Source organism: Bufo gargarizans, chromosome 8 (genome assembly GCF_014858855.1).
Source record: "Bufo gargarizans isolate SCDJY-AF-19 chromosome 8, ASM1485885v1, whole genome shotgun sequence".
Taxonomy (NCBI): domain Eukaryota; kingdom Metazoa; phylum Chordata; class Amphibia; order Anura; family Bufonidae; genus Bufo; species Bufo gargarizans.
Window position 1 is genome coordinate 195,273,086 of NC_058087.1, and position 15,275 is coordinate 195,288,360.

General features: G+C 43.3%; 1 protein-coding gene across 1 annotated transcript; it reads right to left on the reverse strand.

Annotated features, from left to right (window-relative positions):
* Nucleotides 1-3,315: 3,315 nt before the first annotated feature.
* Nucleotides 3,316-9,366, reverse strand: CTF1 (cardiotrophin 1). Its single transcript, XM_044304390.1, has 3 exons — nt 9,347-9,366; nt 7,703-7,839; nt 3,316-3,819 (listed from the first exon to the last, which is right to left on the reverse strand). Exons 1-3 carry the CDS (start codon nt 9,360-9,362, stop codon nt 3,316-3,318), a joined length of 657 nt encoding a protein of 218 aa, XP_044160325.1. The 5' UTR covers nt 9,363-9,366.
* Between the last annotated feature and the right edge of the window lie 5,909 nt (nt 9,367-15,275).

Sequence of the window (15,275 nt, forward strand, 5' to 3'; positions counted from 1 at the left end):
CCTCTCCTCATTCACTATATGCCAAGCCAAGCCTGCATATGTATGTGGGATGGGGAGAGATATCTTTTAGTGTATGTCCAAGTTTACTATGACAGAATGGACTTATTATCTCACAGAACAAAATTGTTATCTCAGAGCACTGTCTTATCTTACAGGACTGACTTTATTACCTCAGAGAACTGACTATGGCAGAAAACTTCCTTATTATTACAGAAAATCACGAGGCTGCCAGATGCCTTATACATATGGCGCCGCTGGTTTTCAGTTGGCCTCTTCCATGTTCTCGTTCTTTATATTAAATCATCCACAAAGATTACAGAAGTTACATAACGCAAATTTTTTTTCTATATTTTTTTTACAATAATTTATAATTCAGCTTTAAAATAAATAATCTGTTTATTGCTATAAATAATATAAATAGTGTCCAGACATAATAGAATATGGCCGCAGTCTGCACATGGCCGGCGTCACATGAACCTGCAAATATAAACATCTTCCAGTATAAATAGTACAAAGTCAAAAGTAAAAAAAAGTCACATAACAGTGCAATAAATAATGTGCAAAAGGCGCAGCGCCGACCACAGTAACTCACGATACATAAAACATGTGATAAAAATAATTCGATAATATCTCAGAGCCCTTATTTTCTTACTGTTCTTGATTATCTCAGTGCTCTGACTTATTATCTCACAGCCCTAGATTATTATTACTAATTTTGTTAAGGTGGATTTAGATGCAACAATAATCGTCCAGATGATCGGGAATGACCGCCTAAAGGAGCCGCCGATCACCCGATAAACGAGCAAAACTGCCGATCACGGCTTCTGAGCAGCAGATTGTGTGGTCTAAACAGTTATCTGCTGCTCAGAAGCCATGATTCTGTATGAAGACGGGGGATATAGCGTTCCCCCGGTCCTCCGACAGTAAAGGAGATCGCTGCATGTACCGCAAATACAGCGGTCTCCTCAACTGAACAAGCAGTCGACTGTTGGAAAGAAATACTTCCTTCCCGACAATCGGCCGCTCAGTTGGCCCATCTAAATCCACCCTTACTGTCCTTGCTTATTATCTCAGAGTTCTTATTTATTATCCTACTGCCTTCACTTATTATCTCACCCTTGCTTATCATCTCAGAGCTTGTTTTATTATCTTATTGTCCTGGCTTATTATCTCAGAGCTCTTACTTATTATCCTACAGCCTTCACTTATTATCTCAGAGCTCTTACTTTTTATCTTACTGCCCTTGCTTATTATCTCAGAGCTCTTACTTATTATCCTACAGCCTTCACTTATTATCTCAGAGCTCTTACTTATTATCCTACAGCCTTCACTTATTATCTCAGAGCTCTGACTTTTTATCTTACTGTCCTTGCTTATTATCTCAGAGCTCTTACTTATTATCCTACAGCCTTCACTTATTATCTCAGAGCTCTTACTTATTATCCTACAGCCTTCACTTATTATCTCAGAGCTCTTACTTGTTATCCTACAAACTTCACTTATTATCTAAGAGCTCTTACTTATTATCCTACAGCCTTTACTTATTATCTCAGAGCTCTTACTTATTATCCTACAGCCTTCACTTATTATCTCAGAGCTCTTACTTGTTATCCTACAAACTTCACTTATTATCTCAGAGCTCTTACTTACTATCCTACAGCCTTCACTTATTATCTCAGAGCTCTTATTTATTATCTTATTGTCCTTGCTTATTATCTCCGAGCTCTTACTTATTATCTTACTGTCCTTGCTTATTATCTCCGAGCTCTTACTTATTATCTTACTGTCCTTGCTTATTATCTCCGAGCTCTTACTTATTATCCTACAGCCTTCACTTATTATCTCAGTGCTTTTTAGAGGTCTTACTTATTGTCAGAGCTTTTACTTATTATCTCACCGTCGCTTATTATTTCGGAAGTCTTATTACCTCATAACCCTAACTTTTTATTTCATAGCTTTTATTATCTCAGGGCTCTTGCTTGTTATCTCTGAGTTCTTACTTATTATCTCTGAACTCTTACTTATTATCTCCCAGCCTACAATGTGTTTATTACCTCAGCATTCAGACTTTTTCATGGCACTGACCTATTTTGTCACCATAAGTGCTTTTATATAATAAAGCCAGCCATATTTATGAAATAAAAGCAGGCGAAAATTTTTGGTTCTGGCCATTGTTTGAAAAATTACCACAAACTATAGTTTGAAATGGTCAACGACTTTTGTCTGCTGAAAATGTCATTGGTTCAGTTGTAAAATGTGTATGGGCAGACTGGTCAATCATCCACCATTGTGCTCAAGAACCAGGGAGTCAGGACCTGGCCGGCCAGCGTAGTCTGGCACTGAACAATCCCACAGATGACTGACTGGCTGCAATGCGGCTGAGCACGGTCTTGTGTGTACGGCCTGCTTAAGTAAGGGCCCCTCAGACCTTTGTGCCTTATGATTATTTCTGTAATACTAGAATCCTTAATCATATAAGTAAAGATTGATACAGTGCCCCAATGAGAATAGTTCAGTGCCCGCTGTGTGTAAAAGGAGCACATGTACAGGTCTTACACTGAGCTCTGGACTGGAGTAGTGCAAGCAAGTCCTGCACCTGCACACGCCTGACCTAGAGCCCTACACCTGCCTGACCTAGAACCTTGCCAGCAAGACTTACCTACAGCCAAGCCAAACGAACCCCCTGACCTAGAACAATGCCAGCTGCACACCCCTGACCTAGAACTCTGCACCTGCACATCCCTGACCTAGAACCCTGCAAGGATTTTTATATCAATCATACGCAGGGACTATTCATAGCTGCAGAACTGTAGGAGACCTCAGTGCAATTAGAAAGGAATTCAGAAAATGAGATGAATTCATCATCAGAACTGTCCATTGGTCTAATGAGGACATCAGGATCTATGAATGCCAGGAAGTGACTGCTGGGGGGGATTGCAGGTGACTCACTCCTGTTGACTCACAGAATTCCTTTACAGCAGTGACATCACCGTTACAGATGACATCATAGAATCACAACTTTCCCCTCAGTGTCCTTATGGAGGCCTAGTCTGCTTTGAGATAGGATCTGCAGCCCCCTGGTGGTTGATATGGTGAACTGCAGCACAGAGTCCTAGAGTCAGCAAGGTTCCTGCTGGTTGGTGATGTAAAGAACTTCATGGTTGGACCTGCAGCTCCATAGGTCATAGTCAAGGTAACTGCTGCTTTCTCCTGGATGGACCCATATAGTTTTCTAAAGCCCTTAGTCCTCCAGCAGAGCAAACCTCTGGCTTCTCCTCTGATATTTTACTGTGCTTCCTCTTACTTTTCCATCTTCTAGGAGCGGCAGCAATCCTTCCTGTCCAACCCAACAGTCTCCCTCCTGTTCCTTGCAGCCCTCAGTATTTCCATGTCCTTGGGCACCCTCATTAGCCAGTCCCTGTACTCTCTGCACAGCACATAGCCTCGTACCTTCCTCTTGAAGATGCTGTCGTCTGTAGAGGCCCAGCTCAGAGGTTCGGGCTGGGTGGATTGAGGCTGGTAGCCCAGGATGAGCATGGCCTCATTGAGGTTACTGAGTAAAGCCTCTGAGGATCTCTGGGCGATCTCCAGGAGCCGGTGCAGCTCGGTAGCCATTGTGTTCAGGGACATCTGATCATCCCGGACCAGTTGGAAGAACTCAGATATAGCGGAGAAGGCTTGTCTGGCCTGCAGAAGACGGTCACCAGGACAAAGACATCTCCAGGCCTTGAAGCCCATAGCAGCAGTGGGAAGACCGTTTTCAAACCAGGAAGGGAAGCTGAAGTTAATGTCACTGAACGGGGAGCCTTGGTGCTGCAGCTATGAGAGAGAAACACAGGATCAGGATGAGGAGAACAAGACATGAGAACATGAGAACATCCACATTCTGTGGGAGAGGGGGCCCACAGCAACAATCAAGATGGACCTCGCATTACTGCACCAGGTTTTGCAGCTTCTACCCCTTTTCTATAGCATGCACCTTGCTTCTTATCTCAAAACTCTTATTATTTCAGAGACCTTATCTCTGGCCCTCGCTTATTATATCAGAGCCCTTGCTTATTATTTTAGCATGCTCTCTTTTTATTCCAGGGTCGGGTCTCACTTATTATCTCAAGCCCTCAATAGCTTGCTTATTATCTCAAGCCTTATTATAATCTCATGTAATCAGCTACTATGTTTTGAACTTGCTTATTATCTCAGGCCCTCAATTACTATCTCAGGGCCGGTGATGATTTTCTCAGGTCCCTCAATATTATCTATGCTTATTATCTCTGGTTCTTGCTTACTATCTCAGAGCCATCAGGTTGCCTTTTATCTCAGAGTCATTGCTTATTATCCCGGAGCCCTGGCTCTCAGGCCCGTAATTATTTTCGCAGCATGCTCACTTGTACCAGGTTTGTTATCTTAAGCCCTTGATTTCCTCAGAGCCCTCACTTATTATGCCAGGCCTTTCTTATAATCATAATCCATTGGGGGGATCTTCTCACTTATTATCTCAGAGCTTTCACATATTATCTGAGTTATTATCACAGGCCATCACTTACTATTTCAGGTCCTTGCTTATTGTCAGAGAGTCCTCATGTATTATCTCAGAGCTCTTGTTTATTATCTCAGCGCCTGACTCCTCAGAGCCCTTACTTATTTTCTCAAAGTGATTATTATTTCAGAGATCTCGCTTATTATCTCAAGCCCTTGCTTATTAGGCTATTTCTTTCTCAGATCACTCACTTATTATCTCAGAGCTCTTGTTTATTATCTCAGGTCCCTTGCTTATTATCTCAAGCCCTTGCTTATTATCTTAGGCTATTTCTTTCTCAGATCACTCACTTATTATCTCAGAGCTCTTGTTTATTATCTCAAGCCCTTGCTTATTATCTTAGGCTATTTCTTTCTCAGATCACTCACTTATTATCTCAGAGCTCTTGCTTATTATCTCAGGTCCCTTGTTTATTATCTCAAGCCCTTGCTTATTATCTTAGGCTATCTATTTCTTTCTCAGATCACTCACTTATTATCTCAGAGCCTTTGGCTATCATCTCAGGCTCTTTACTTATTATTAGACCCTTGCTTATTATGTTAGGCCATTGCTTATAATCTCAAAACAATTTTATGTCAGAGCACCCAATTAGTATTTCAGGCCCTTGTTATCTCAAGTCTATGCTTATTATCTCAGGCTCTTGCTTATTATCTCTTGTCCCTAATTATCTTCGGTCTATGCTTATTATGTCAGGCTCTCGCTTATTATCTCAGGTCCTTATTATTTTGGGACACTTTTCTCAGGCTCTTTCTTATTATCTTAGTCCCTTGCTTAATATCTCAGACCTTACTTATCATCTTGGGTTCATGCTTATCATCTCAAACACTATCTTATTATCTCAGGCCCTTATAATATTAGGACTCATGATTATTATCTCAAACCCTCTCTTATAATATCAGGCTCTTGCTTATTATCTCAGATCCTTATTATCTTTGGTCTATGCTTAATATTTAATACCATACTTATCATCTCAGGTCCATACTTATTATCTCAAACCCTCTCTTATTATTTCAGGCCCTTATTGTCTTAAGTCCAGGTTTATTACCTCAAACCCTCTCATCTCAGGCTCTTGCTTATTATTTCAGTTCCTTATTATCTCAGGTCTATGCTTATTATCTCATACCATACTTAATATCTCAGGTCAATGATGGTTATTATTTCACATTCTCTCTTATTATCTCATGTCCTTATTATCTTGTTTAGTATCTCAGGATCTCACTTATTATCTTAGGCCCCTGATTGTTATCTCATATCTTATCTCAGGTACATGCTTATTATCTCAAATCATCTCTTATTATATCAGGCTCTTGCTTATTATTTCAGGTTCTTCTTATCTATGTCTATGCTCATTATCTCAGGCTCTGTGTTAAGGTCGATTTTGATGGGCTTAGGGGCAGCAGATTGTCAAAAAGGAAGCGTTCCTTCCCGAAAGTTGGCTGCTCATTAAGTAGAGGTGAAGCACTGCATTTACATGCAGCGATCACCTCCACAGTATGAGGACGAGCAATCGCTACTGCTGTCGTTCATCCTCATCTAGCTGCATTGTTTCTGGGCGATCTGCTGCCTAGAAACAATAATGTACGTACCTGCACTAACAATCATTTCACCCGATGAACGAGCGTTTCGCTCAAGTGATCGGCTGCACCCTTAGACAGGCAGATTGCCCCAATAATCTGCCTGATCATCTTCCCATCTAAATCCACCTATAGGCCCTTGCTTATCATCTCAGGGCCATGCTTATTATCTTAAACCCTCTCTCATTTTCTCTGGCTCTTGCTTATTATCCCAGGTCCTTGCTTATTATCTCAAACCCTTTCTCATTATCTCTGGCTCTTGGTTATTATCTCAGGTCCTTGCTTATTATCTCAAACCCTCTCTTATTATCTCTGGCTCTTGCTTATTATCTCAGGTCCTTGCTTATTATCTCAACCCCTCTCTCATTATCTCTGGCTCTTGCTTATTATCTCAGGTCCTTGCTTATTATCTCAAACCCTCTCTAATTATCTCTGGCTCTTGCTTATTATCCCAGGTCCTTGCTTATTATCTCAAACCCTTTCTCATTATCTCTGACTCTTGGTTATTATCTCAGGTCCTTGCTTATTATCTCAAACCCTCTCTTATTATCTCTGGCTCTTGGTTATTATCCCAGGTCCTTGCTTATTATCTCAAACCCTCTCTCATTATCTCTGGCTCTTGCTTATTATCCCAGGTCCTTGCTTATTATCTCAAACCCTCTCTCATTATCTCTGGCTCTTGCTTATTATCCCAGGTCCTTGCTTATTATCTCAAACCCTCTCTCATTATCTCTGGCTCTTGCTTATTATCCCAGGTGGTTCTTGTTTATTATCTCAAACCCTCTCTCATTATCTCTGGCTCTTGCTTATTATCCCAGGTCCTTGCTTATTATCTCAAACCCTCTCTCATTATCTCTGGCTCTTGCTTATTATCCCAGGTCCTTGCTTATTATCTCAAACCCTTTCTCATTATCTCTGGCTCTTGGTTATTATCTCAGGTCCTTGCTTATTATCTCAAACCCTTTCTCATTATCTCTGGCTCTTGCTTATTATCTCAGGTCCTTGCTTATTACGTCAGACACTCATTTATTACCCGTGAGCTGGTAATTTTCATCCCAGACTCCTGACTTGCCATTTCACAGCCTGGAGATAATAAGTCAGTGTCCCTGCTGTAATAATATTATGATATTTAATCTCCTTTCGAAACAAATAGAATTATGATATAATAAGTGATATATTATCAATTTCCACATTTTCCCAATTTAGTTCATATAATATCAGAGATTATAAGGATAACATCATCAACTATATGTCTGGGATCAGGGCACAGGTTAAGGCGATCAGATGACGAGCAGGGCGCGGCTGTATATATATCGATCTGTACATCTGATACATCACTGCTCTGGAATTGGGTCAGTGGCGTATGACTGTGTGCATGTCTGTGGCCTGGAAGTTAGACTGCAAGCTCTTCCAGAGAGAATTAAGTATGTAAATAAATACATCGCTAATAACAGATATGGGTAAGGAGCTGAGTGGGAGTGGCTGACAACCTTCCCATGCAGCTGAGTGGGAGTGGCTGACAACCTTCCCATGCAGCTGAGTGGGAGTGGCTGACAACCTTCCCATGCAGCTGGTTGTCAGAGACACTTACATATGTGCTGAGCACCAGGGTGGAGTTGATCTTGTATAAAGTAGCCAGGCTGTGGATCTGGGTGATGATCTCTTCTCCAGACAGAGGAATGGCTGCAGATCCCCGGGACCAGGCGGTGACGCTCATCACCATGAAAACTGCAGCGGGGACACAGAGGAAGATGTGATGCACAGTACTACTTCTTACATTACACAATGTGACTACTATTACTATGCACAGTACTACTTCTTACATTACACAATGTGACTACTATTACTATGCATAGTACTACTTCTTACACTACAGTGTCACTACTATTACTATGCACAGTACTACTTCTTACACTACAGTGTCACTACTATTACTATGCACAGTACTACTTCTTACACTACACAGTGCCACTGCTATTACTATGCACAGTACTACTTTTTACACTACAGTGTCACTACTATTACTATGCACAGTACTACTACTTACACTACAGTGCCACTACTATTACTATGCACAGTACTACTTCTTACACTACAGTGTCACTACTATTACTATGCACAGTACTACTTCTTACACTACAGTGTCACTACTATTACTATGCACAGTACTACTTCTTACACTACACAGTGTCACTGCTATTACTATGCACAGTACTACTTCTTACACTTCACAGTGCCACTGCTATTACTATGCACAGTACTACTTCTTACACTACAGTGTCACTACTATTACTATGCACAGTACTACTTCTTACACTACAGTGTCACTACTATTACTATGCACAGTACTACTTCTTACATTACACAGTCAATACTATTACTATGCACAGTACTACTTCTTACACTAGTGTCACTATTACTACGCACAGTACTACTTCTTACAGTACACAGTGTCACTACAATTACTATACACAGTACTACTTATATTACACACAGTATCACTACTATTAGTATGCCCAGTAATACCTCTATTAGTGCATAGTACTACTTCTAAAGTACACAGTGAGTACTACTATTACTATGCACAGTACTACTTCTTTTATTACACATAGTATCACTACTACTACGCACAGTACTACTTCTTACATTACACACAGTATCACTATTACTATACACAGTAATACTACTTATATTACACACAGTATCACTACTATTACTACGCACAGTACTACTTCTACTATTACACAGTATCACTATTACTATACACAGTAATACTACTTATATTACACACAGTATCACTACTATTACTATGCAAACTACTACTTCTTATATTACATACAGTATCACTACTATTACTATGCACAGTACTACTTCTTACATTACACAGTGTCACTACTATTACTGCGCACAGTACTACTTTTATTACACAGTATCACTACTATTACTATGCACAGTACTACCTCTTACATTACACAGTATCACTACTTTTACTATGCACAGTACTACCTCTTACATTACACAGTGTCACTACTATTACTATGCCCAGTAATACTTCTATTACACAGTGTCACTACTATTACTATGCCCAGTAATACTTCCATTACTGCACAGTACAGCTGCTTCATCTGCTCACATTATTACTATACAGTGCCGCCCCTCTCTATGATTCCATCACTTGCTGTGCTCAGTACCACTGTCAGCAGCGCGCCCAGTAGCAGTCCCGTCATGGACTTACCTGCCCCCGCCAGCATCCTGCACCCCGCTCCCTGTCCCTGTGCTCCACCTGCCCTGCAGGTGACCGGTCTTTATACCTGTCCACCCCCCCATGTCCTTTTCCCGGTGCAGACGTCACACACCCCCTGCCGTGCAAGGAATCCCCATTCTCCGCTCACAGCTGTGATTCCTGCTTCCTTCTAAGAAAATCAGGAGGAGGAGAAACGGGCGCTGACTGGAGGAGAAGGTATGTACAGGGGGCGCCCTGACAGGTGACTCGTGTCCAGGTCCCCTCCCGTCACCCCCCAGAGCTGTCACCTCACTGACGGAAGTGCCTCCAAGACAATGAGGCACAGCAGGAGTTGGGTTACCATCCTTCACCCCCCTTAGAGGTATTATATGAGTCGCCCGCCTTCCCCCCCCAGGGATTTGGCACGGACCTGGTGTAAAACACACGTACACACGTGAAACATGTAATTACACTTCATGCCTGACGTGCTGTGAATCGCTACCTGATACCGGCGGGTGACAAGTAGCGCTGCCACCCACCGCTGTGCCCGCCGTGGGTTCAGTACTGGCGTGCATGGCACCAGTCCAGCCAGGGCACATATAACAGAGTGGGGGCCCCCTTCACAAAATTAGGAAGCTGTTAGAACATGCTGGGAGTTGTAGTGTTGCAGCAGCAAGAGAGTCGCATGTCCCCATCCCCCTTTAAAATGGAGACAGTGCGCCCCTCAACACCACAGCATTGGGGGTCCTTCCACAAGACGTGGGGGCAGCAGACGCCCCGTCATCACTCTGTCTGGGGATGACACATTGGGAATTATCCAGCACAGTGTGATGTCACCGACTATCAGAGTGAGTCACTGTGACATCATCCGCACCCCAGGGATACATCCCCCCATCACATGACACACAGGACGAGCCTGCGGGGGCCCAGCATGGCTGAGAACGACATCCTGTATAATGTCAGGCTGCAGAGTGTAAAGCTCCGGGAATATTGGCATCACAATGGACCTGGAGAAACCAAAAAGAAGGACGGAGCGATTCATAGCGGAGGAAATGAGGCTGTAACCAGGGCACGAGCTGAAGGCATCTGCAACGACTTATGTGGAGGTTCCCCCATCACTCTGGATAACTGCCACCAAATATCAGCCCCAAACCACCAATAAAACTGCCATACAGTGGCCACATTACAATGGATACCGGCCGTGGACTGCACCTCATTCAAAGTACATTTCATCCATATCCCCTGATTGGAGTTGTTCATCTTTCCATTTCTCTTGGTCTGGCCCAGATCACCATGATAACCACGGATCTCTGCAGAGTTACTTCTAAAAAACTTCTCATCCTACTGCTGCAAAAATGGTGCCACCAAAAATAATAACTAGTACCCTTATTACTCCCCCAAGTGTCGTACACAATAATATGTTCTCACACCCCAAAATAATGCTGGCAGACAGCACCCTAGATGGTAATCTGCCCCTAGTGGTGGCTGTATAATCTGTATGTAGTGAGCCCCCTATAGTGGTGGCTGTATAATCTGTATGTAGTGAGCCCCCTATAGTGCTGGCTGTATAATCTGTATGTAGTGAGCTCCCCCTAGTGGAGGCTGTATAATCTGTATGTAGTGAGCTCCCCCTAGTGGTGGCTGTATAATCTGTATGTAGTGAGCTCCCTTTAGCGGTGGCAGTATAATCTGTATGTAGTGAGCTCCCCCTAGTGGTGGCTGTATAACCTGTATGTAGTGAGCTCCCTCTAGTGGTGGCTGTATAACCTGTATGTAGTGAGCTCCCTCTAGTGGTGGCTGTATAATCTGTATGCAGTGAGCTCCCCCTAGTGGTGGCTGTATAACCTGTATGTAGTGAGCTCCCTCTAGTGGTGGCTGTATAATCTGTATGCAGTGAGCTCCCTCTAGTGGTGGCTGTATAATCTGTATGTAGTGCGCTCCCTCTAGTGGTGGCTGTATAATCTGTATGTAGTTAGCTCCCTCTAGTGGTGACTGTATAATCTGTATGTAGTGAGCTCTCTCTAGTGGTGGCTGTATAATCTGTATGCAGTGAGCTCTCTCTAGTGGTGGCTGTATAATCTGCATGTAGTGAGCTCCCTCTAGTGGTGGCTGTATAATCTGTATGTAGTGAGCTCCCTCTAGTGGAGGCTGTATAATCTGTATGTAGTGAGCTCCCCCTAGTGGAGGCTGTATAATCTGTATGTAGTGAGCTCCCCCTAGTGGTGGCTGTATAATCTGTATGTAGTGAGCTCCCCCTAGTGGTGGCTGTATAATCTGTATGTAGTGAGCTCCCTCTAGTGGAGGCTGTATAATCTGTATGTAGTGAGCTCCCCCTAGTGGAGGCTGTATAATCTGTATGTAGTGAGCTCCCTCTAGTGGTGGCTGTATAATCTGTATGTAGTGAGCTCCCCCTAGTGGTGGCTGTATAATCTGTATGTAGTGAGCTCCCTCTAGTGGTGGCTGTATAATCTCTATGTAGTGAGCTCCCCCTAGTGGAGGCTGTATAATCTGTATGTAGTGAGCTCCCTCTAGTGGTGGCTGTATAATCTGTATGTAGTGAGCTCCGTCTAGTGGTGGCTGTATAATCTGTATGTAGTGAGCTCCCCCTAGTGGTGGCTGTATAATCTGTATGTAGTGAGCTCCCTCTAGTGGTGGCTGTATAATCTGTATATAGTGAGCTCCCTCTAGTGGTGGCTGTATAATCTGTATGTAGTGAGCTCCCTCTAGTGGTGGCTGTATAATCTGTATGTAGTGAGCTCCCCCTAGTGGTGACTGTATAATCTGTATGTAGTGCGCTCCCTCTAGTGGTGGCTGTATAATCTGTATGTAGTTAGCTCCCTCTAGTGGTGACTGTATAATCTGTATGTAGTGAGCTCTCTCTAGTGGTGGCTGTATAATCTGTATGCAGTGAGCTCTCTCTAGTGGTGGCTGTATAATCTGCATGTAGTGAGCTCCCTCTAGTGGTGGCTGTATAATCTGTATGTAGTGAGCTCCCTCTAGTGGAGGCTGTATAATCTGTATGTAGTGAGCTCCCCCTAGTGGAGGCTGTATAATCTGTATGTAGTGAGCTCCCCCTAGTGGTGGCTGTATAATCTGTATGTAGTGAGCTCCCCCTAGTGGTGGCTGTATAATCTGTATGTAGTGAGCTCCCTCTAGTGGAGGCTGTATAATCTGTATGTAGTGAGCTCCCCCTAGTGGAGGCTGTATAATCTGTATGTAGTGAGCTCCCTCTAGTGGTGGCTGTATAATCTGTATGTAGTGAGCTCCCCCTAGTGGTGGCTGTATAATCTGTATGTAGTGAGCTCCCTCTAGTGGTGGCTGTATAATCTCTATGTAGTGAGCTCCCCCTAGTGGAGGCTGTATAATCTGTATGTAGTGAGCTCCCTCTAGTGGTGGCTGTATAATCTGTATGTAGTGAGCTCCGTCTAGTGGTGGCTGTATAATCTGTATGTAGTGAGCTCCCCCTAGTGGTGGCTGTATAATCTGTATGTAGTGAGCTCCCTCTAGTGGTGGCTGTATAATCTGTATATAGTGAGCTCCCTCTAGTGGTGGCTGTATAATCTGTATGTAGTGAGCTCCCTCTAGTTACATAGTTAATAGTAATACGGTTGAAAAAAGACATAAATCCATCAAGTTCAACCAAGGGATAGGTGGTGATGCGAATCCCAAAAGGAATTGAGATTTCTACACGTTTTCATAAGCATTCATGTTTTTTACTTTTAAGAATTTGTCTAAACCCTTTATAAAACTGTCCACTGTTCCCGCTGTGACCACGTCCTGAGGAAGTCTATTCCACAGCTTCACAGTAAAGAAACTTTGACGCTTCCGGAGACTGAACTTTTTCTTCTCGAGTCGGAGGCAGTGTCCCCTTGTCTTTTGAGCGCATTTTACATGGAACAGCTTTTCACCTTATTTTTTGTATGGCCCATTTATATACTTGTACAGGTTAATCATGTCCCCCCTTAGACGTCTCTTCTCAAGACTAAATAAATTTAATTCTTTACCTAAGACCCTCCATTCCCCTTATCAGTTTAGTCGCTCTCCTCTGTACTTTTTCTAGCTGCAGGGCCTCCTTTCTATGGACTGGTACCCAGAACTGAACTGCAAATTCCAGATGAGGCCGCACCAACGCTTTGTAAAGTGTAAATATTACATCCCTGCCCCGTGAGTCCATGCCTTGTTTAATGCATGACAATATCCTGGTGGCCTTAGAAGCAGCTGATTGACATTGTGCTGTAATTTAATCTAATATCCACAAGGACACCCAAATCCTTCTCTAAAGTGACTCTCCCAGTGCTACATCACCTAGGACATATGAAGCAGAGATTATTACTACCAAGATTCAGAACTTTACATTTGTCCACATTGAACCTCATTTACCAAGTTGATGCCCAGTCATACAGTGGTGGCTGTATAATCTGTATGTAGTGAGCTCCCTCTAGTGGTGACTGTATAATCTGTATGCAGTGAGCTCCCTCTAGTGGTGGCTGTATAATCTGTATGTAGTGAGCTCCTTCTAGTGGTGGTTATATAATCTGTATGTAGTGAGCTCCCTCTAGTGGTGGCTGTATAACCTGTATGCAGTGAGCTCCCTCTAGTGGTGGCTGTATAATCTGTATGTAGTGAGCTCCCTCTAGTGGCTGTATAATCAGTATGTAGTGAGCTCCCTTTAGTGGTGGCTATATAATCTGTATGTAGGAAGCTCCCTCTAGTGGTGACTGTATAATCTGTATGTAGGGAGCTCCCTCCTTATCATAGCTCCTCTGTGGTGACTGTATAATCTGTATGTAGTGAGCTCCCTCTAGTGGTGACTGTATAATCTGTATGTAGTGAGCTCCCTCTAGTGGTGGCTGTATAATCTGTATGTAGTGAGCTCCCTCTAGTGCTGGCTGTATAATATGTATATCGTGAGCTACCTCTAGTGGTGGCTGTATAATCTGTATGTAGTGATGTCCCCCTAGTGGTGGCTGTATAATCTGTATGTAGTGAGCTCCCTCTAGTGGTGGCTGTATAATCTGTATGTAGTGAGCTCCCTCTAGCGGTGGCTGTATAATCTGTATGCAGTGAGCTCCCCCTAGTGGTGGCTGTATAACCTGTATGTAGTGAGCTCCCCCTAGTGGTGGCTGTATAATCTGTATGCAGTGAGCTCCCTCTAGTGGTGGCTGTATAATCTGTATGTAGTGAGCTCCCTCTAGTGGTGGCTATATAATCGGTATGTAGTGAGCTCCCTCTAGTGGTGGCTGTATAACCTGTATGTAGTGAGCTCCCTCTAGTGGTGGCTGTATAATCTGTATGTAGTGAGCTCCCTCTAGTGGTGGCTGTATAATCAGTATGTAGTGAGCTCCCTCTAGTGGTGGCTATATAATCTGTATGTAGGGAGCTCCCTCTAGTGGTGGCTGTATAATCCGCATGTAGTGAGCTCCCTCTAGTGGTGGCTGTATAATCTGTATGTAGTGAGCTCCCTCTAGTGGTGGCTGTATAATCTGTATGTAGTTAGCTCCCTCTAGTGATAGCTATATAACCTGTATGTCGTGATCTCCGTCTAGTGGTGGCGGTATATTCTGTATGTAGTTAGCTGCTTCTAGTGGAGGCTGTATAATCTGTATGTAGTGAGCTCCCTCTAGTGATAGCTGTATAATCTGTATGCAGTGAGCTCCCCCTAGTGGTGGCTGTATAATCTGTATGTAGTGAGCACCCTCTAGTGGTCACTGTATAATCTGTATGTAGTGAGCTCCCCTAGTGGTGGCTGTATAATCTGTATGGTGAGCTCCCTCTAGTGGTGGCTGTATAATCTGTATGTAGTGAGCTCCCCTAGTGGTGGCTGTATAATCTGTATGTAGTGAGCTCCCCTAGTGGTGGCTGTATAATCTGTATGTAGTGAGCTCCCTCTAGTGGTGGCTGTATAATCTGTATGTAGTGAGCTCCCTCTAGTGGTGGCTAT